The 21,954-nt window shown below is 36.2% G+C and overlaps 1 protein-coding gene across 5 annotated transcripts in view; it reads right to left on the bottom strand.

Annotated features, from left to right (window-relative positions):
• The window catches only part of KYAT3 (kynurenine aminotransferase 3), a 58,129-nt gene that overhangs the window by 10,478 nt on the left and 25,697 nt on the right, over nt 1-21,954 (bottom strand). For all 5 annotated transcript variants that reach the window (XM_082664464.1, XM_082664468.1, XM_082664465.1 and 2 more), the window contains 8 exons: nt 19,387-19,473; nt 18,475-18,600; nt 18,258-18,378; nt 12,064-12,140; nt 10,745-10,834; nt 6,588-6,774; nt 1,944-2,020; nt 1,443-1,529 (listed from right to left, as the gene is read on the bottom strand). In XM_082664464.1, coding sequence (XP_082520590.1) covers nt 1,443-1,529; nt 1,944-2,020; nt 6,588-6,774; nt 10,745-10,834; nt 12,064-12,140; nt 18,258-18,378; nt 18,475-18,600; nt 19,387-19,473 — 852 coding nt within the window. The remainder of the gene's footprint in view (nt 1-1,442; nt 1,530-1,943; nt 2,021-6,587; nt 6,775-10,744; nt 10,835-12,063; nt 12,141-18,257; nt 18,379-18,474; nt 18,601-19,386; nt 19,474-21,954) is intronic.

The raw sequence follows: 21,954 nt of genomic DNA, 5'->3' as shown, positions 1-21,954 counted from the left end.
TCAGATTATTTTTAGCACAGATCTGATGGTACTGAATTCTCTTAGCTTTCATTTACTAGGGATGTATACTGTTTTCAGTTTTAAAGGATATTTTCCTGGATACAGAATTCTAGGCTGACATATTTTTTATTTCAGCACTTTAAAGGTGTCATTTCATTGTAATCTGGTCTCCGCTGTTTCTGATAAGAAGTTAGTTAACATTTGTACCTTTGCTCCCATGCATGTGAGGTATAGTTTTTCTCCAGCTGCTTTCAAGATCTTATCATTATCTTTGGTTTTCAGCAGTTTGATTATGATGTGTCAAGATGTGATTTTTATTTGTATCCTGTGTGGCTCACTGAATTTTTAGATCTCTAAGTGGCTTTTCACTAAATATGGGGAAAATTTGGCCATTATTTCTTAAAATATTTTTTCTGCCACATTCTCTCTCTCTTTTTTTGATACTCCAGTTACATGTATATTATTACTTGACACTGACTCATAGATCTGAGACTCTCCTTATTTTTCAAAAATAATTTTTCCCTCTTTTTTCTGATTGGATGATTTCTGTGGATCTGTATTCAGGTGGACCCATTTTTTTTCCACAACCTCGATCCTCTGTGTTTAGCCCCATATATTTTTCATATCAGATATTACTTTTTTTTTAAGATGTTGGGGGTAGGAGTTTATTAATTAATTTATTTATTTTTGCTGTGTTGGGTCTTCGTTTCTGTGCGAGGGCTTTCCCCAGTTGCGGCAAGTGGGGGCCACTCTTCATCGTGGTGCGCAGGCCTCCCACTATCGCGGCCTCTCCCGCTGTGGAGCACAGGCTCCAGACGCTCAGTAGTTGTGGCTCACGGGCCCAGCTAATCCGCGGCACGTGGGATCCTCCCAGACCAGGGCTCGAACCCGTGTCCCCTGCACTAGCAGGCAGACTCTCAACCGCTGCGCCACCAGGGAAGCCCCAGATATTACTTTTTAAAATTCTTAAAGTTCCATTTGGTTCTTTTTTAAGAATTTAAAATTAATTAATCTAGCCACTCATTATGACCATATTTTCCTTTAATTTCTTGAACACATTTATAATATCTGCTTTAAAGTCCTTGCCTGATAATTCCTACATCTGGGTCACCTTAAGATCTATTTCTATTGACTGCATAGAAGTCACATTTCTTTTCATTAAGGGTCACATTTTCTTGTGTCTTCACATGTGTATTAATGTTTGGTTGCATGCTGGACATTGTAATGTTACAGGTAAGGAGTCTCTGATTACATTGTAATCCAGTAAGCTCAACTTCAAAAAGTGCTGAGTTTTGTTCTGGTAGATTAATTTTATGGCAGCAAGCCAAAAATTAAAAACTGCATATGAGTACATCATGTCTAGCAACAGAAAAAAAATGGTGATTTATAAATCAGAAGGAAGGACATTATAAATGTGTTTTTGAGTAGAATAGGGAACTTACTTTAATGAAGCAAAATCGCACAAATTTCTCAAACTGTAATTTGGTCTCTGCATTACAGAATGCTGAAACTGGGATGGCTGACAATTTCTGAAAAACAAATAGGAATATAAAATAGGAAAAACAGGAAAACTACTTACACTTTAAATATTAATTTTTGGAGCATAAACATTAAAAACAAATAGATATTTCTAAATATTCACAATAATTTCCAAAAGAAAAATGTTTTAAAAATCCTCCAGGGAATTCCCTAGTGGTCCAGTGGTTAGGACTCCACACTTTCACTGCCGAGCGCCCAGGTTCAATCCCTAGTTAGGTAACTAAGATCCCGTAAGCCATGCAGCGCAGCCAAAAATAAAATAAAATAAAATAAAATCTTCCAAATAGCTATGAGTAGAATATCATGTAACAAAACTACAGTTAACAGTTTTCAAAGCATGTCAGCAGGTTTCCTTCATAAATTATAACATTTAGCACAATATTGCAAAGGCCAATAAACATTACCTTATTTTTAGTCATCCATTTTACAAATTTATAGTCATAAGGTTCATTGCTGTTCTTCATATCAGAAAGGTCTGTATCTAAAACAACAATAAAAATTGGATGGCCTATGTATTACATCTGAGGCAATGTGTATTTCATCTGTCTATCAAGATTCAAAATTTTCTCTCAAAATGTTCTCATGCTGGATTCATACTGCATGGTGTGGTGGGAAGTAAGGAATTCACAGAGAAGCTTTACTGATACTCTAAGGCAGTACTCACATATACATCTGATTGATCATGCTTGTGTATATAGCTTTTAGCATTGGAAGAGAGTAGGAAAAGGGAAGGACAAAGAAGAGTGTTGCCTTTCCGTTTAAAAATAATATAAGCTTCTATGATCATTATTAAGGAAATAACACCTAAATTTAGAGTACTCATCTGTAATAATTATGTCTCCAAATGGTAATTCATTATTAAATTGTAAGCTCCACGGGGGTATTGCAATCTATCACTATCCCCATCTCCTAGGTCAGAGTCTAGCATATAAGTAATGAAAAGCATATTTGTAGAATAAATAAGTTAATATTATTCATTATTTATGAAGGGAAAATGCCTATGTAGTTCTCCCAAGTGATATCTTTATTGTTTCCTCTTCCAAACATTATGCTTAAAAAAATTTTCTTTTAAATTTGATGAAAAACTTCAAATATGTATTCTTATACTTATCTCTTGTTCCAATCTTGCTTTAAGGTCTGGGCAAGATATTTCTCTGGCATTCAGATTCAGCAATCTATATTTCATATTGTTTCGATTTTATTGACTTGTACTCAAGATCTTTTTGAATGCCCCAAAGCAACAAACATTGATGGCTACTGTAATCAATGAAATTTTACAATTTATTACTCAAAATAAATTGAGGCAGTTACCTTTACCTTTTTTCTTTTATTCACTAAATACTCCTGGGTCCCTTCAAATTAACAGTGTAAAAACCTTGACATTGAAGAAAGTTTCACCTGTATTTTTTTTAAATGACTTAATATGGTTTTCCTTAATGATTGTATTTCAGTTTTCTCCTGTGCTTTAAGAATGTAAAATTTCCATATAATAATGCTAATAATACTCTACCATTTATTACTATTTGTTAAGCATGTTACATGATTCTCTCATTTATTTGTCCTACAATTCTGATAGAAGCAACAATCCTCATTTTACAAATGAAGAAGTTAAATTACTATTTCAAGTCATAAGTATGTATGTGTGTTTAACTCAGATTTGGCTCTAACAAAATGACAACTTAAAATAGAGTCTAACTGTAAATTATGTGAAAACTCCAAGTGACAAGTACACAATAGTAGCATACTCAAAGGTAACCTGGAGAAAGGAGTGATTACAGCAGTAGAAGAAAGAACAGGAGGGTACTTACTAACTGTAATTGACACAGGCTGTACTACTCATTTATTCTTTTTTTAAAAAAATTTTTATTGGGGTATAGTTGATTTACAATGTTGTATTACTTTCTGCTGTATAGCAAAGTGAATCAGTTATATGTATACATATATCCACTCTTTTTTAGGTTCTTTTCCCATATAGGTCATTATGGAATATTGAGAAGAGTTCCCTGTGCTATACAACAGGTCCTTATTAGTTACCTATTTTATATATAGTAGTGTGTATATGTCAATCCCAATTCTTCCAACTTATCCCCCCCACCTCCACGCCTGCTTTCCCCCTTGGTAACCGTACGTTTGTTTTCTACATCTGTGACTCTATTTCTCTTTGTAAATAAGTTCATTTGTACCATTCTTTAGAATCCACATATGAGCGATATCATATATTTGTCTTTCTCTGTCTGACTTACTTCACTCAGTATGACAACTACTCATTCTTGTAATGCTTAGAAAAGAGAAATTTATTGCCATGGTGCTCAAAGAAAAATAAGGGAATAAATACAATTCTAAAGACTATAGTTAGGAGAAAGTTGGAATCTACTTCTTTTGAATGCTTGAGTCAGAGATTCTCAAAAAAACTAAACAAAATATTTCTTTATTGAAGGTAGGAATTTGAACCATATTATAATAGCACTAGCTTATTTAAGTAACCTATGAGAATCAAAATAGGTTGTTGCATTCACACTATCTCCTCCCTAATTTTGGACCTTATCTCACTAGAACTACTGTAATAATCTTCTTATTTGTAATCTTGTCTTCTAATCAAATGTTTCCCTTTTTAGTTCTAGGATGATGCTCACCTGTCAGGAAAGTTGCCTAGTATAGCAGAAAAAAGATAAGTTCACTGGTTAGCACATGCATCTCTGGATTCAGAGCCCAGCTCTGCTACTTATTAGTTGATTAACTTCAGTAAATTTCTTGATTTTCTATCTCGTCTTTCTCAACTATCAATGGGGATATAATAGCACCAATCTCATAGGGCTTTTGTGAGAATTGTGATATTTGTAAAGCTCTTAGCATAATACCTACTAGATCATAAATGCTCAAAAAATATTAACCAGTTAGCCATTGCTATAGTTTTAAAGAGAATTACTATGTCCATGAATTTTATGGCTCATTTTTATTTTTAAGCTACCATCAAGTGAAAGTGTTGTTTCTTGCTTCTGTCTTTAGCAAATTGTGGGACCAACCTCTAGTATATGGAAGAATTTCTACACTCAAATCAATCTGAGAAGATGAAAGAGTAAAATAAAATGAACTTCATCTTCATATGTAGAAGGGTCCTATAGATACTAACATTTTTCTCACACAGGTGAAGGAGGACCATAAATAACACACATCTTTTTTCCCCATCATCATTAAAGGTTTTCTAGCCCAAATCCTTTCTGCTCCTATTACAACCACACTAGTTCAAGATCTAGGATCTAAATCAGTATTACATGCAGGCTGGATCAACTAAGGATAGAATGAGAAACTGTTTAAGAGCTTAATGCAAGCAAAGGTTGCATTACTGTCCTTTTGATGTTTAATGTCAAAATGTGCTAAGTGCCTTTTAGTTTGGTTCTAGAAAAGACTTATTCTTATCTAAAAAGCTGTTAAGTTTACTTTTATCCAAGAATTATGTAACTAATTCCATTTTTCTATTTGCCTTTGCTGCCATGAAGTTTGGACTCAAGTTAATGCTAATTACAATACAGCTGACCCTTGAACAACACAGGTTTGAACTGCATAAATCCACTTATACACAGATGTTTTTTTCAATAGTAAATATCATGGTACTATACAATCCAGAGTTGGTTCTACACTTATGTAGAACCTTGGATAAGGAGGGACTGCATGTACAGAGGGCCCTCAGATACGGAAGACCAACTATAAGTTATACACGGATTTTCAACTGTACAGAGAGTTGGCACCACTAACCCTGCATTATTCTAGGGTCAACTACCATATGAACCTAGGTGACTAAACTATTTGCTTCTCCCACTCCATGTTACATTGATATATGAATATTTCTACTTACATATTATTGCATAGGAGACTTTAAATATGAATTAACTCAAATTCTTGTTGGAAGCCGATAAAATAATTTTCTCCTAAACAGACGAAAACTGCTATTTCTTTTTATCACTGCATGAAATAAGCTGCACGTTTAGGCCCAGTACAGGGAAGGTGATTTCCAAATCTTAGAATATAGAACATTATAAAGGGTTTTATATAAGAATGGAGCTTGGGAGCCTGACAAATATAGCTCTCCGGCAACAGCAGAACAAGAACCTCTGGTCACCATGGCCTCTGCTTCTCTCACGACAAATGAGGAAATAACAATCACTGTTTTGTTATAAAATTGAAAGTTTCTAGCTTTATAAAATTTGGTATATTTAAAAGACTTTTCAAGTTTGGTGGCATATCACTTCATTATAATAAAACCTTAAAATATTTAAAACTGTTAAGAATGGCTGTAATTTATATAATTTCTGTCAAAATAAATTATGCTCTTAAATTTACTATGACTAACACTAGAATTTGGGGGAAGAAAGATGTTATACATAAAACATTATCATGCTTCTAACTTTAGATTTGTGTGGCATGTCAGAATTACATATAACAGCTTCAGGTAATATAAAGGCCATTGCTTTTTGGAGACAGAACTATTTGGAATCTAGCTGTCTGACTTCAGGCAAGTTATTTAATATTTTCTAAGTCTTCATGACCTTAAAAATGGAGCAAACAATGCTTTTTTCCAAAAGAGTGTCTGAAAGTGCTTGGCATGTAGTAGACCTTCAATAAATGTTACGTTCCTTCTTAACTTCATTTCAGTATACTCTAAAATGACAAGTATTCCTCAATAGCATCAATATTCCAGAAATCATATTTTTTTAAGTAAAAAGGAAACTAAAATTTTACTAAAAGGAACACAAGGAACATATATTATTTCATGTACCTGTGTTTTAAATTACATACCAGAACAAGATGACAGCAAATTCTATGCTTAATAGAATATCTAGAACAAACGACTCCAAACCATGTAACAACAGTCATATTTAAGGTTAAGAACCTAATCATCAAGATGACTGTAGATGACTGACACTGTGGAAATCCATTTTTCCATAAATGAAATGCTGATATGGCTTTGACACCAATCTTTTCTTCATAATTCTGATATAATTTCACTCTTAAGTTTCTGTATGTTTGAAATAATAAAAACCTTTACAAACCTAGCAAAGACACATCAGCAATGATGAAGTATCCCCCATCAGGAACTATGGGTTTTAGGCCAACACTTTCAAGTAAATGTACCATGCGATTTCTTTTCACTTCTAACTCTTTTGGCAAAGAATTAAAGTAGCATTCTGGGTCATCCATGCGCTTGATGTCAATCCAAAGAGCTTGAGCCAAAGCTTCCTGTATATTAAGATTGAAAAATGTGGAAAGGAAATATGGTAATGTTATTTACTGCAGAATTTATTGGTATAATAAATAAAGATGGTTGGCAAAAAGTCATTCAGGGAATTACAGTTGAATTCCTGTGAACCTATGTGAATTTCTACAGATTAATGGAGGAATCAGTTACATGGAAATGATTAAATCTAATGTGAAGAGCTGAGAATGAACCATGAATATCCAAACTGAAACAGAGGTACAGTTGTCCCTTCGTATTCACGGGGGATTGGTTCCAGGATTCCTGCAGATACCAAAATCCATGGATGCTCAAGTATCCATAATACACTCAGCTCTCTGTATCCCCGGGTTCTGCATCTGTGAATTTCAACCAACTGTGGATCCACAGTCTTTGGTTGAATCCATGGATATAGAACCCATGGATAGGGAGGGCTGACTGTAGTGTATAAAGATGGCTTACTTGGCAATGAAAAGACATTGTTGTTTTCTATTGAGGTTAGCTTTAGAGTTACTTGCTAGATCTAAGTCTGAAAGATGACCAGAGAAATGATGAACCAGCCAGCATTTCCCCATTACCTTGCAGGACGAGGTAGCATAAATGAAAGTTGACCCACTGTGTCATTCCTCGTAAGTGTGCACATCCCTGCTCTAATCATTCACATCCCAGGAAGGAGGTCTAAGTCCCACAGGGGTTAGAAATGAGTTTCTGGGGCATGTGGAGTTACTTCTCTACCATTCTTCAGGAAAGTCAGAAGAGAAAGGCCAAACAAAAAAGCCTGTGTTGTTTAGATCAGGCAGGTGTCTTAGAAGGCAACAGGTCAGGAACAGATAAAGAAGTCCAAATCAGGGCATGCATAGAAAACAAGGATGTGTACAAGAAGGAGGGCAGAAATTTGGTAGGTGAACTTAGAAATACTGGTTCTCAGAGCAAACAAGGAGATCCAAACAAATAATCAAGAACCCGGGACAGTTAAGAGACAGAGGGGCAGAACAAAATTGCCAAATTTTAAGGAAATTGATCAGAACCAAGAGACAGCAAGAACTAAAGGATAAATTCATTTACTCAGTCAATATATGTTGAGTATCTATGTTAAACTTGGCATTGTGATAAATACTGGGAATATAATGATAAACAAGATAAACATGGTCCTTGCCTTTATGGAGATTCCAATTAGTGTGTATTGGCAGGGACATGTGAGAGGAATGAGAAAGAAAACAAACAGATAAAAAGATCAGGATATTATTTGTTCTGCTGGAAGAACTGAGAAGTCTGGTGTGGTTGAAGGGTAGCAAAAGAGATAGCATGGCAAGAGAAGACACTGAGATGGAGAAGGGCAAAATCACAGAGAAGACTGCATGTCAACAACATTCAACCGGAAAAGAGCAATAATAATAACTCCCCAGAACTAAAAAAAAATCTTGGATAAATAAGGATCAGTTGCTTCAGCCTCAGAATCTGTGGTTCACCATTGGAATCTATGTTTCCAGTTTCCAAACATGGTTGTCTGAGGGCATGGGAGAAAAACAAGCACTTAGCTGAAATGGAGAATAAGATAGTTCAGAAAAACATGTTCTAGGTTCTTAGATGAATCTTTCTTTTCCTCAGTAACTTATTATTCCCTATAGTAAGAGATATTGCCTAGAAAATTCAAAGCCCAGGAGACATAAACATCTGTCCTCACCATAAAATTATACTGGACTCCTCTCGTCTCACACCCCACATGTGATCCACTGGCCAATACTGTCAGCTCTACCTTCAAAGTATATGCAGAACCCAACCACTACCTACCACTCCTACCATCCCCATATGGGTTCAGTCCATTGCTGTCTCTCTCCTGGATCATTTCAATAGTCTGCTAACTCAACAAAGCGGCTAGAGTCCCTTTGATAACACAAGTTAGATCATGTCACTCCTGTGCTCAAAACTCTCCAGTGGCTTCCTATCTCACCCAGGATTTACGGTGACAAACATATCCCTACTCTATCTGGCTCCCAGCTACCTCTCTGATTTATTCCCTCCTATTCTTCTCCCTTGATCATCCCGTCCCAGCCTTTGTGCTTTTCACTGGTAGAAACTGCCGGCCCTAGGGCCTTGTACTGGTTTTCTCAGTCTGTAAGGCTCTTCTCTAGTTAATCATGTGACTACTTAACCTCCTTCAGTTCTCAGCTCAGATGTCACCTTCTCAGTGAGGCTTTCAAAGACTACTCCTTTTAACATTGTGTATTTTCCCCATTAGCATTTTATATTCTTCTTCATCTGTATTTTATTTTTCTCCATTTCTTCTACCAACATCTGACATATTATGTTATTAGGACATTTACTTGTTTTTGATCTGCACTCCCCCACAAGGCTGTCAGCTCCAGAAGGGCAGGAATTTTTGACTGCTGTATCTCTAATGCTCAGTAAATATTTACTGAATAGGTGAATGGATCTATTTTGAGAGGATGAAATATGTTTAAAATATAATAAAACCAATGTCCGACTAGGCTTTATCATCATATATCACTTCAGAGAGTCACTGGAAAAAGAATTTTAAATTAGGATTTTTTTTCTCCTTTAGTAGGTATTTTTGACGGGAGGAAAAAAGTTTATTGTAGCCAAGATATTTTACTGTTTTGACCTTTTAACTGCCTTCCAAAAAAATAAATTTTTTCTCAGTGTTCTGATTATTCACAAAGTAATAGTACACAGATCCCTGTTTTACAGATATTAAAAAAATAGAAAATATAAAAAGTCTTGCAACCCACCCCTGACCCTATCTACTAATTTCATCTATTCCCCCCTTACCCCTACAAATAGCCACGTTTACTAGTTTCTTACGGATTCTTCCAGAGATCCTTTAAGAAAATAGAAGCAAATCGTTTCCCCCCTTTCTTATACAGAATATAGCATAAATATATACTGCTCTGTATCTTGCTTTTCTTACTTTATAATATATCCTGGAAATCTTTCCATGTCAGTAATTATAGAGCTTCCTCATTCGTTTTTTTTTTCTTTCTTTCCCTTTCCTTTCTTTTCTTTTCACTTTTAAACAGCCATGGTGATACAGTAATGGTCCCCAAAGATGTCCATGTCTTAAAATCCAGAATCTGTAAATATGTCACCTTGCATGGTAAAATTAACTTTGCAAATGTGATTTAAGTTAAGATCTTGAGATGGAGAGGTTATCTTGGATTATCTGTGGGCCTAATATAATCACAAGCACCCTTATAAGGGAAAGAAGGTGGCAAGAGAGTTAGTGTCACAGAGGGACTTGTATTGACAGAGGCAGAGGTTGCAGTGATGTAGCCACAAGCCAAGGAATGTGAGCAGCCCCAAGAAGCTGCAAAAGACAAGGAGCAGATTCTTCCTTAAAGCCTCTAGAGGGAATGCAGCAAGGCCAACACCTTGCTTTTAGCCCCATAAGACCCTTTTGGACTTCTGACCTCCAGAACTGTAAAATAAAAAATTTGTGTTGTTTTAAGCCACTAAGTTTGTGGTAATTCGGCACCAAGAAATAGGAAACTAATAACAGTCATATAACATTTAAACGTTTAGACAGACGATAGTTTATTTAACCAATTGTCTATAGATGGACTATCCCCTATCTTCCTCAATGAATGGTCATATACATAGAGCTTAAGTGTGCAGATAATAGCTAAAAGGTAAATTCCCAGAGGATACATTGCTGCTTCACAGAGCACATATATCTCTAATTTTGCTTGGGGCTGTCACTGTCCTCCAGAGAGTTTGCAGTACTTTGTAATCCCACCAGCAATGTATGAGTGTTTAAAGTTAAAACATCATGTATTAAAAACAAAACTATTCTTGATAGCAATGAGTTTGTGTTTGCTCCTAAATTTCCAAAGTATACTAGAAGCCCTGCTCAAAAAGGACATGAAGGGAGGAATGAAGCCAATTCAAGTACACAACATAAAACTAACACCTCCACCCAAAGACCATGCATCAGCCCCAAATTACTATAAGGCCTACCTGTAAAGGAGTCGCACAAGTATAAACGGTATTTTGTTGAACTGTCTGTAAATGTTTTATCAAATGTTTAGGACCAATGGACCAGCCAAGCTGGAAAAGAAAATTAGATTTGAAAAATGAATCTAATTGTAAGTACCAAATTTGATAGAATAGGTAAGCTTAATGTAATTATTAGATATATGCATTTCTAGAATGCTCACACTATGAAAGTAGTGTAGTCTTAGTAGTTAGAAACATTTCAACCCTGATCATTTTGTGGAATAGTTTCCAACTGGAGTCACTAAATTCTGCCTTCAGAAGGTAAACAGTGCCTGCAATCATTATTATCTTCCCCCCTCTTTGATTTGCTACTTCTAATATTCTGGAGGTCTAATAACCAGTAAAAAGCTTGTTTGACTTTGGGCTTCCCTGGTGGCGCAGTGGTTGAGGGTCCGCCTGCCGATGCAGGGGACGCGGGTTCGTGCCCCAGTCCGGGAAGATCCCACATGCCACAGAACGGCTGGGCCCGTGAGCCATGGCCACTGGGCCTGCGCATCCGGAGCCTGTGCTCCGCAATGGGAGAGGCCACAACAGTGAGAGGCCCACATACCACAAAAAAAAAAAAAAACTTGTTTGACTTCAATATAGGTAAAAGTAACTCTGAATGAGGGCCGTAAGGGAGTCTTCCATAATTTGGTTCTCCAGCCCTCATTTTTGATACTGTCTGCTTCTTAGCCAAGTTTAGAAGAGGTGAAGTAGGAAGATAACCAAGTTTCAATTGGATCAGTTGTGATTGTACTACATAGTGCAGTGGTTAAATGTGTGGATTCTGAACCTAGACTTCCTGTCCTGGCTTGAATTCGAATTCATTAGCAAGGTAACCTTAGGCAAGTTACTTAGCTTCTCTGTACTTTAGTTTTATTGTCTGTAAATGGGAATAATAAATTATACCCACCTCATAATGTGGTTATGAGAATGAAAGGAATCAGTATGTGGAAAGCTCTTAGAACCTGACACATACTAAGTGCCAAAATGTTATCTATTACTTTTTCTCGTTTTATATTAATATACAGTAATCTGAACATTCTTTGCAAAGAAAAGAGTACCATTAGTTGGTTACTTATAAAATTTAAAAATTACCTAATTTTTCTTACTTTTAAAGGAATGATTCAGTCTCAAAAAGGATAAAGGCCAATATGAAAACTGAATGAGTAAATAAGCAGATCAGTAAGTATAAAACCCTGGGTAAACTGAATATCTATGCATTTAAAACACAAAAAACTCTACAAGAAGTAAAATACAGGCCTGTTTTCAAACAGTTAAATTCTTCTTCATCTTACCTTCCAGCCAGTGACACTGAAAGTCTTTCCAGCACTTCCTATCGTTATTGTTCTCTCCCACATACCTGGAAAAGTGGCTGAACAGAAAAAAGAAAAAAAAAAAAAAGGTTAGATAATTGCTTTATAGTCAGTCTACACTCAGTATAATCTAAAAACATAAATGCCTTATAGTCAGTATAGTTATTTCAATAGGTTTTTTTAGAGATAATTTAACTTTAACCCAAACACAGTTGAAAATGTTACCATGCTTGAAAACATTTAAGTGGCAAAATTATCTCCCAGGGCAGGAATGGCAGAGGTGCCAGCAGGCAGCGCTCCAGGCCGGTTCAGTGCTGGTCACAGGAGCAACAGCACTCAGTGCTCAGCGTTAGTAGTAACTGGGTGCCCAGCATAATCATTCTGTGGCACAGTTTTGCTTGTGGTTCTGGCTAGTGTTTAGCTCACCTCTACTCTGCCCATTTTCTGAGTCTATTTCTACAGGATTCCTAGGGCAATGGTTCTTAAAATACAGTCCCCACACAGCAATAGCAGTATCACCGGGGAACTTGTAAGAAAAGCAAATTCTTGGATCCTCAGAAACTCTGGGGAAGGGCCAACAATCTGCATGCATGTGTGTGAGTGTGTGTATGTGTTTTATAAATAACTTACTGAGATATAAATCCCATGACATATAGTTCACTCGTTTAAATGTACCATATCCACAAAGTTAAGCAACAATTACTACAATCAATTTTAGAACATTTTTTTTTCACCCCAAAAGAAGCCCTATACCTATTAGGTATCAACCACTAATATTCCCATGGCCAGTAATTTTAGCACTTATGCCTGAATGGAGCTTGTCTAACACATGTATTTTCTCTGTAATGCACAACACAGCTTTCCTGCTCTTAGAAGCATTAGACAGCACTTCAGCACTATATTTGGGGGCCATTTAAAATAGCAAAATCACTGTGAAAAGAACACTTGCTTATAGAACAAGCTGTAATAAGAAGGCAGAGTGTTGCCTTGTTGACCTTAACTGGAAACATCCATGTCAGGCAACTCAAATTTTTCACCCCTCTGGACATGTCTGCAGATGAAGCACTCTAGTGATTTGGGGGTTACAAATGTATTTTAGTGAGTAGATGAATTCACAAATACAGATTCCATGAAAATGGCAAATGACTATATAAAAATTTTCAAGTTGATTGATACCTTTAGTAAAATCATTCATTCACTTATTCACACACTCATCAAACATTTATTAGCAATGATCAGGTGCCAGGTACTAAGCTAGGTCTAGAGGAAACAATGACAAGAAAGATGCAGTTCCTATCTTCAAGGAGCTTAATGTCTAGTGGGGGTTGGAGACAAGAAGAACAATTATATTACAGTGTGATAAGTGCTATAATAGCAACAGGCATGGAATATTCTGCAAGGATAGGAGATGGTGTTAGGGGTAGTTCTCTGCATTCAGTAATGCTTGAGGTGAGACTTGGATGACCACATAGGGCTCTGCTGGGTAGAGAAGGGGAAAAAAAGGTGTTTTGGACAAAGGGGATGCAGGTATCAAAGTCATGGAGGTATAAAATACAAGAGTTGGTGAATTCCGTTGGACATCAGTAAATTATTCCTCTGTTAATCTGAGAATGCTACCTACAAAACTGTTTTTTGGATTCCTCAAGTAATTTAGTTGTGAAATTCTTCACGTGCAATTCCACAAGTTTTTCACCTTTTTTTTTTAGAGGTACAATAGATGCTCTTACATTGTTCTAAGAGTGTTGGTATGCACAAAGGGAAAATAAATACCCATTTCTGGGAGGCTAAGTTACTGTCTTCTTGAAGTAATCTTCTCATAAGCAAGTTAAGTGCCTACTAAAATGTAAGATAGCTAAAGAAAGTTCCAAAATGGATACATATGCAATTTTAGCCTATCACGAAATACCTGTCAACATTTGTAAAGGCAGGAAAACAATATAAATCAGAGAAGTTACCACTGTATTCTCTGTGAAGTATAAGAAAACCCAAAAAGACAAATGAAGAAAATATTTAGAGGGTCCATTCGAAGAAGGAATATTCTAACATTTGATGTAAATAACCATATCCTTTCAAGTTTTGAGACATTTCTAGTCTTCTATTTAGTCTTCTAAAATATTCCAAAGGACACGACAGATGTCGCACTTTCCTACTTGATCACAGAAAAATCCAAACTATGTATAATGCAGATTATCACTTCTTTTAAAATAATAATATATATCCAAAATCAGGAAGGCCTATTAGTAAAAACAATATTTAGAAATAAATTCTTTGAAAATAAAAATTACCCAAACTAATATAATACTAATATGTTTTAACAATAAGTTATACATGAAGGAAATAAAAACTATGCACACATCAAATGTAGGTTTCATTCACAAAATATCAAATCTGACTATAGCATAAATTTAAAAGGAGAGCTAAGTAATTTCTTGATGGCTATTTTGACCATATAAAAGAGGATGTCGTTTTTCAAGGAGTAAGCTGATCAGCTAAATAATTTACAAGGAATTTTATACTAATTTTCCAAATATCAATAGATTAGTATATAAATATCAGTGTATTAGTATAATCTCTTCCAGAAGAGAGGTTTCATTTGTTGACTGTAATGTTATTTTACTGAAACCTGCAGAAATCATTTGAGTCAAGAATCTGATTCAGTAAGAACAAGTTCTACTATTTCAATAAAAAGGGCCCTAAGTAATTTAAAACATCTGAATGTCCATGTCCTCTCCATCTCAGAGATCTGGGGAGCTACAGAAGTTAATGTAAACACATAAGCAGAGCAGATGACCACAGCACTGCATGTGAATATAGTAACCTAAAGAAATAAAAAAAATCTTTGCAGGTCTGATGATTTTAAGAAAACGTATCCAGTTCCAGTATTGGTAAGTTTAGCTTGCAGTTATACCTGAAAGGCAGCTGGTCTTTGTACTTCTCATTTATGATCCTTAAATCAGCCACAGCAGCTATAACAGTTATTCACAGGTGACTTAGGCTTCATTAGAAGTCAGATAAAGATGAGAGATATGATGAAGAGTGAAAACTACACCAGGAAAACTGCCTCTGTGACAACATGAAGATGATGCTAATTTCATGATGTATGGCCAGCAAGCCTTACTGTATTATATTAAAGAGCTACTATTGCACTCTGTAAATTGATGGAAGAGCCATTTAGCATCTTTCATGTAACAAAGGCCACTGTATTTAATAGAATAAGTTTTCACACATTTGTACTCTCTAAATAATGAAATAGTGAATTCATTTTTTTCTTGTTTTAACTTTATGAGTTGTTAAAACAACTAAAAAATCTGAGTTGAAAATATATATCTTTAGGAAATAACATCATCATTTACACTTTTACCATGAAGGGCTTATAATATAAGGTTTAAACAATAAATTTCAAGATCATTTACAGTAATATTTTGGAAAGAATATTGCTAAACTGAGTTAACTAAATTTTTTAAAGCTTTGAGTCATTGCATAGGCATGAACATTTGTAAAACACGTAAAATGTTAAGTATAAAATTGTATTTATTCATTAGATAGATACCTCTTCCTCTCTCTGCTTAATCTAAAAAAATTACCCAAACATTAATTGTCCATGTTGGTCTGATTTTCAACTGGGAAGAAGTTAGTGACCTGAGACAGAGATCATCAACAAGATGTGAGAAGGTGAGCTGTGATGCAATTTTGACAAATAACAAAAGTCTGCTGCGCTAAGGCACCATATCTTGCAAATCTCTGACCCTCTTCTCTGTTTATACATTCTTCCTTAGAAGATTCATTCTCTTCCATGGGTTCCACTATCAACAACATTTTGATGACTGCCAAAAATAAATCCCTTCACAATTTGATCCTGACGTTCAGGCCTATAATTCTACTTGTTTCTAGACATCTCCTCCTCTATGTCTCAAAGACACTGAAACTTAGCAAGACTAGAGTATGAGAAGCAGGAATTTCCTTTGCTCAGCTCTTCCCCATAGATCTGTTCCTCCTCCCACATCTCCGTCCCTGGGTAAGGGCCTCATCACTGCCTAGTGGTCCAGGCTAGAGATCTCAGAATCACACTTGCTTGCTTTCCCACCTTCAAAGGCTATATTCTGTGCCCTATAGTTTTTACTTCTAAGCAGCCCTCATGTATCATCTCCACCGCCAGGGCATCTGACTTAAGATCCTCACCTGTAGCTGGTTCTTACCTTTATAAAACAAATCCAATATGGAACTAATTACCCTGCCTCGTCACTACCTGTTGCAGTAGTTCTCAAAGTATGCTCACTGGTACCCTGATGATCAAATTAATTATTGACTTTTTAAATAGAACTTAAAAAAATCAATATTAAGTTTTCCACAAAATTTTCTTAAGCCACAAAATTTTAAGCACTTAAGGTAAGTGCTACCACTTATCTGATAGTGAATGCTACCAACAGTGAAACAAATGAGCATTAGAAAATGAACATTAATGGCAAAAATCAGAAAAACTCAGATGTATTTGTTTCAATAGCACTTTGTTACAGGTAAATACACACAGACTTGTAGTTTTTACACTGACTTCTAATTACTGAATTTCTGTTAAGAAAATTGCCTCTAGTTTCATGATGAAATAAGTATGTATTGTCACTATTTCATGATGTGAACATCATGACTTTAAGATGCTCTATCACTAAAGTAAGTTTCAGAACCACTGACCCCCTCAATGAAGTTTAAACTCTTTATCCTCATATATAAAGTCCTTCAGAATCACCCTACTTTTCCACTCTCATCTGTGCCAGTTACTGCAACACACCCTTCTACCACTTAAGTATATCTTGATCTTTCATGCCTCCTTGCCTCAGTGCATAAAACTTTATCTGATAGGAATTTGCTTTCTATTTCTCTGCCTAACTAGTCCCGTCTTTTGCCCACTCCTTTGTTGATCACCTGAAGCAGATGCTTTCTCCTCTGTGTCTCTACAACAATTTGTAATTTGCCGCGGATAATTATGATATGTGCAAAAACTATTTATATATAAGTGCACTAATTTTAAAATTTACTGGTTCCTGCCAGTGATTTTAGTTATCCTTCCCTCACTCTTTTCATACTTCCTATTCATTTTATTCAACAATTACTTTCTGACTGTCTACCATGCACAAGACACTTTCCGGGAACTAAGGAGTCAGAAGAGACCAAAACATTTAAAAATTCCTACCTTCTTGCAGGTTCGAAGTAAAATATATAGATGCTGATATTTGTTATAGAGGAAAAAACAAAAACAGAATGGAAAAAGGACAAAGAAAATGCTGGAAGGAGAGGTGTAACTATCTTAAATGTTGTGGTCATCAAATTTGGCATCTGGGGCTTCCCTGGTGGTGCAGTGGTTGAGAGTCCGCCTGCCGATGCTGGGGACACAGGTTCGTGCCCCGGTCCAGGAAGATCCCACATGCCGCAGAGCGGCTGGGCCCGTGAGCCATGGCCGCTGAGCCTGCGTGTTGGAGCCTGTACTCCGCAACAGGAGAGGCTACAACAGTGAGAGGCCCGCGTACCGCAAAAAAAAAAAAAAAAAAAAAAAAATTTGACATCTGAACAAAGACCCCAGAGAGGTGACAGACTGAGCCATGTGGATATCTGGCAAAAAGTGTTTCTAGGTATAGGTAGGGCAAGTGCAAAGACCCAAAGGTTGCAGCCCAGTTTATAACCCTATAGTTGATATAAGTTTGGATTACCTCAGAAGACACTGTGGCTTTTGTGAGATGGCCCAGTAGTAATGGTGAAATTCCAGGCAAGGGCCACGCAGCAATACCTTACTGTCATGACAATTTTTTCCTGTTGACCTGGCATTTTGGCAACCTGCTCAGCAGGGACAGACCAGTTCAGGAACAATTAAGTTCCCTATGTCTTATATGCCAAGTAATAGCTAGATTCTTGAAAAAAACTAAAAATAAAGGCAAAAGTACTACTTCTCTGGTTTCATAGTTTTATAGTGTGATCCAAAATCTCGTCTCCTAAGTTTGTACTGCTTGTCCTTCAATCTGCTCCTAAATTCACTCAAGCATCATTCATTCAAGGCCCATTTTTAAGCACTCACAGACATTTACCCATTACAAAGACTATTTTAAAGCTCTTCTGGGATCCTTTCCAATCAGATGTTCCACACGTGCCCAAACACATTTAGATTTGTGATTCTATGTAATAATTGGTACCTATTTTAAAATGCTTGTTTCCAGTATACACAAGCCATTCATAAACCTCATCACTGATGCAGAGTGTGTCATATTTGATGCAAAGGTCAGCAATTACTTGGAGTTCCTCTTTGGTATACACCTACACATATGAAAGGAAACAAAGGAGCAGAGCCAATTATTCAACATGTGAGAAAATGATGGACCAGAAGACAGTATAAAGATATCAAAGACTCACCTTGCCAAGGGGGTTATGCGGAGTATTTAGTATTATAGCTTTGGTTTTGGAATTAAATTTGCTTGCCAGTTCTTGAGGATCTAATGTCCAGTCAGAACTAGACCATTTTTTCCCATCAACAAGTTTCTAAGCATGAAGAATGAAGATGTGATTTAATTCAGTTAATTTATGTTTGCTGTTCTACAAAAATGTAACCTAACAAGGAAAAAAAGTAGAGAAAGGCATGGCAAAGGTAACTGAATAGATGACAAACAAAGAAAAGAAATAGAAATAACTAAGCTTTACTCTGCCTTAAGAGCCCAACACGATGTGAGTTCCATGCTCATACCTGTTAATTGGAAACATGAACTCTGTCAACATTAACGGCTGTGAAAGTGCCTATATTCCTTCAAAGGAGCCAGCTCTAACTATGGTTAACACATCTGATACTATAAGACTAATAGAAGATTCTGTAATTCACCTTGTATCACTTACTTTGATGAAAATTTTAAAAAGACAATGGATCTATACTGTATTCCTAAAGATAAAAGCAGAATTAAAAAAAATTACTTCATTCAGAATTCAATAAGCATTTATTGAGCACCCAGCATATACCCTACACTGTTAGTCACTGGGGACCAGAGCTATAAAAGTGACTCAGAAATGGTTTCTGACCTGGTGGTGCTCAGTCAGTAGGGGAGACACATAACCACAAAAAATAGTATTACACACAATGTAGACGCTGATACAACAGACAGACGTGCAAACACAAGATAAAGTAATAAAAGATCCCCCTTTAAAGTTGTTACCTTCAGTTATAGTAGAGATATATAGTAAATCCCAAAATGTAATCAAAGTAGGAACTTTACTGGCAACAAAGTCATGGTATTTACAAAACTTCTTAAAACATGTGAATCATAGGGGCAAACTTACAGATCTCAGGGGAATAAAAACAGGTATTGCTCCAGCCATTCTCACCATGGGCTCATAGCAGTCATAGAAAGGCACTATCACTATGACCTGGAATAAAACCAAATAACACAACATATTAATCATTAATCCATTTAACAAATATTGTGTACATACTATGTGCAAGGCACTATACTACATGCTGAGATGCAGCAGTGTAGAAAGCAGGCTTTGTCTTCTCATATCTGAGTGAAAAAGACCTTGGGGATAAACTTGTCGGGATCCTTAATTGGAGCCCTTGATCTCTTAGGGAGATCTGTGGACAGGCTTGCAGTGGGACCCTTGGAATTGTATGTAAAATTTTTTACATGCATAGGTATATTTTTCTGGGGAAAGGGGTCATAGCTCTCATCACATTCTCAAAGGGATGTTCCAGCCAAAAACATTGAGTTTAAATTTCAAATTAGAAAATAAATGATCAGTGGCACAGCAAGACCATAAGGAAAGAGAGCACTGCAACTGATGCTCTCCGCTGTGGAGTACTAATTTATAAGTATTATCCTGAGAATAAAGACGTTTGTCGTTTCTCAAAAGCATCCCTAAACAAAAAGCGTATGCAGGTAGACAGGATGCTACTGCTAATGTCTGATAACCACAATTTCCCTCCAGATGACTTATATCTGGATCCTTTTTTCCTAGCCCTTGAGATATACTTCCTGTTCCTTTTCTCCTACAGGCTCTCTCTCAATCACTCATGGCCTGGCTTTCAGGTCAGTGGGCCAGACTAACCTGTCCAGTTGGTATTCCTTCTGCAGTATGCCAGCCTGGACCTAGCATCCCTAACTTTTTGCTTTTCTATAAGGAGGGTTTGAACACATAATTTATATCCATTGTACACATTTGATTTTTCTATCTTTTTTAAACTTAGAAGTATTTCACAAAAATTTTAATATTATTTAGTTTTAGCACTTATTATTTTAAAGGCTATTTGAGAGTCTATTGAATTCTAGAACAATTTTGTTATAGTTTTCTTGTATAAATAACAGTGCAATGTTCACTTGTGACTATGCACAGTATCTTTTTAAAATCATTTGCTGAATAAATTCACATGATTGCTACTGCTAGACTAAAGGGTATAAACATGTTTTATGGTACTTTATACATATAGTCAAACTGCTTGTGAAAAATCTGGCAACAATTTATAATTTTACAAGTCTACACTAAACTGCCGCATTTAAGTTTGTGTTGGTTAAATTCATGGTACCTAATTATCACCCTAAATTTGCACTTTTTACTGCTTGTACTTCTTTTTCAAGGCCTTTCTCATTGGAGTCATAGGAGGCCCTTATATTCTAAAGCCCCTTTGTTTGTACTAGTCATCCAACTCACACTGAGTAGTTCCTATACAATGTGCTATGTGTTGGGTACTGTGGAGGACAAAGAAATGAGCCAGGAATGAATCTTTTCCTCAAGTTCTTAATTAGACTATGAAACTCTTGGGGACTAAGATGACCCATCTTTGTAGCCCTGGTGAGAAACAGTGCCTGGTACGAAGTGAGAGCTCAATGAAGGAAAGTAAATTGGGAAGGCAGCGAGGTGGAGCTGAAGAATATACTTAACATGCTTCCCTGAAATTTCCTTATTTTTACAATGGAAATAATTCCCCTCTCTTTTTGAAGAATATTTACTGAGCACTCACTATTTCAGGTGCTAGCTCTATAGCGATAAACTAGTTTTCCTGGAACTTACATTCTCCTGCAAGACATTTATAAGAAATAAGAAAACAAGGAAGTAAATCAGCTAATTTCACATAGTAATAAATACTATAAGGAAAATAATAGGTCAGTATGATGGAAAGTGGTGTGTGTGGTTTCAAAATATTAGATAAGATGATCAGGGAAGAAAGAATAGAGGAAAGAAGGCCAAGGGCTGAGCCCTAGGACACACCAGTAAAGTGCAGAGTAGGAAGAAGCAACAAAGGAGTAACAACACCAAAGTCTCAGATAAAACTTTCAACTACTTTATAGGAATAAAGGAGATTACGTATATGAAAGTATGACTGTACTTCCTTACCATGTCTCCTTAAGTAGCTTACTGTTTGGCTGTAGTAGAGTGAATTGAGATGTAAAAGGATAATGTAACACAAAGTAACAGGTATCTTTCATAAAGAAGGTACAGATAAAGTGCGGGGAGAATTCAAAGAAAGGAATTAACAATACAGATCACGGCACATATTCATTCTTCACACCCAGCTTAACCAACACCTCTCTAGAGCTTTCCAGACCTATATTAGCAGAGTTGATCACTTCTTCCTCTTGTCACCATGGTAACTTATACATTCCCCACGACCGCCTATAGCATTGCATTCCTCCTCATCTGTTTACAAGTCTATCTCCTCTACTAAACAGGGAACCCCTTCCACGCAGAAACCGTCTTTTAAAAATCTCTCCCACAATGTCTAGCATATCCTCAATAAATTCTTTATAAATGAAACAGGTGAGGAAATACTGAAGCAGGGGTATTGGAATGATAATGGGGAATTAGGGGCAGAGCTGACTGAGGTCAGTGCCAAAGTGGGTTTTATATCACGTC

The sequence above is a fragment of the Grampus griseus genome (genome assembly GCF_964374135.1).
Source record: "Grampus griseus genome assembly, chromosome: 1".
NCBI lineage: Eukaryota > Metazoa > Chordata > Mammalia > Artiodactyla > Delphinidae > Grampus > Grampus griseus.
Note: the sequence above shows the minus strand (reverse complement) of the source record. Positions and strands in the feature narration are given on the sequence as shown.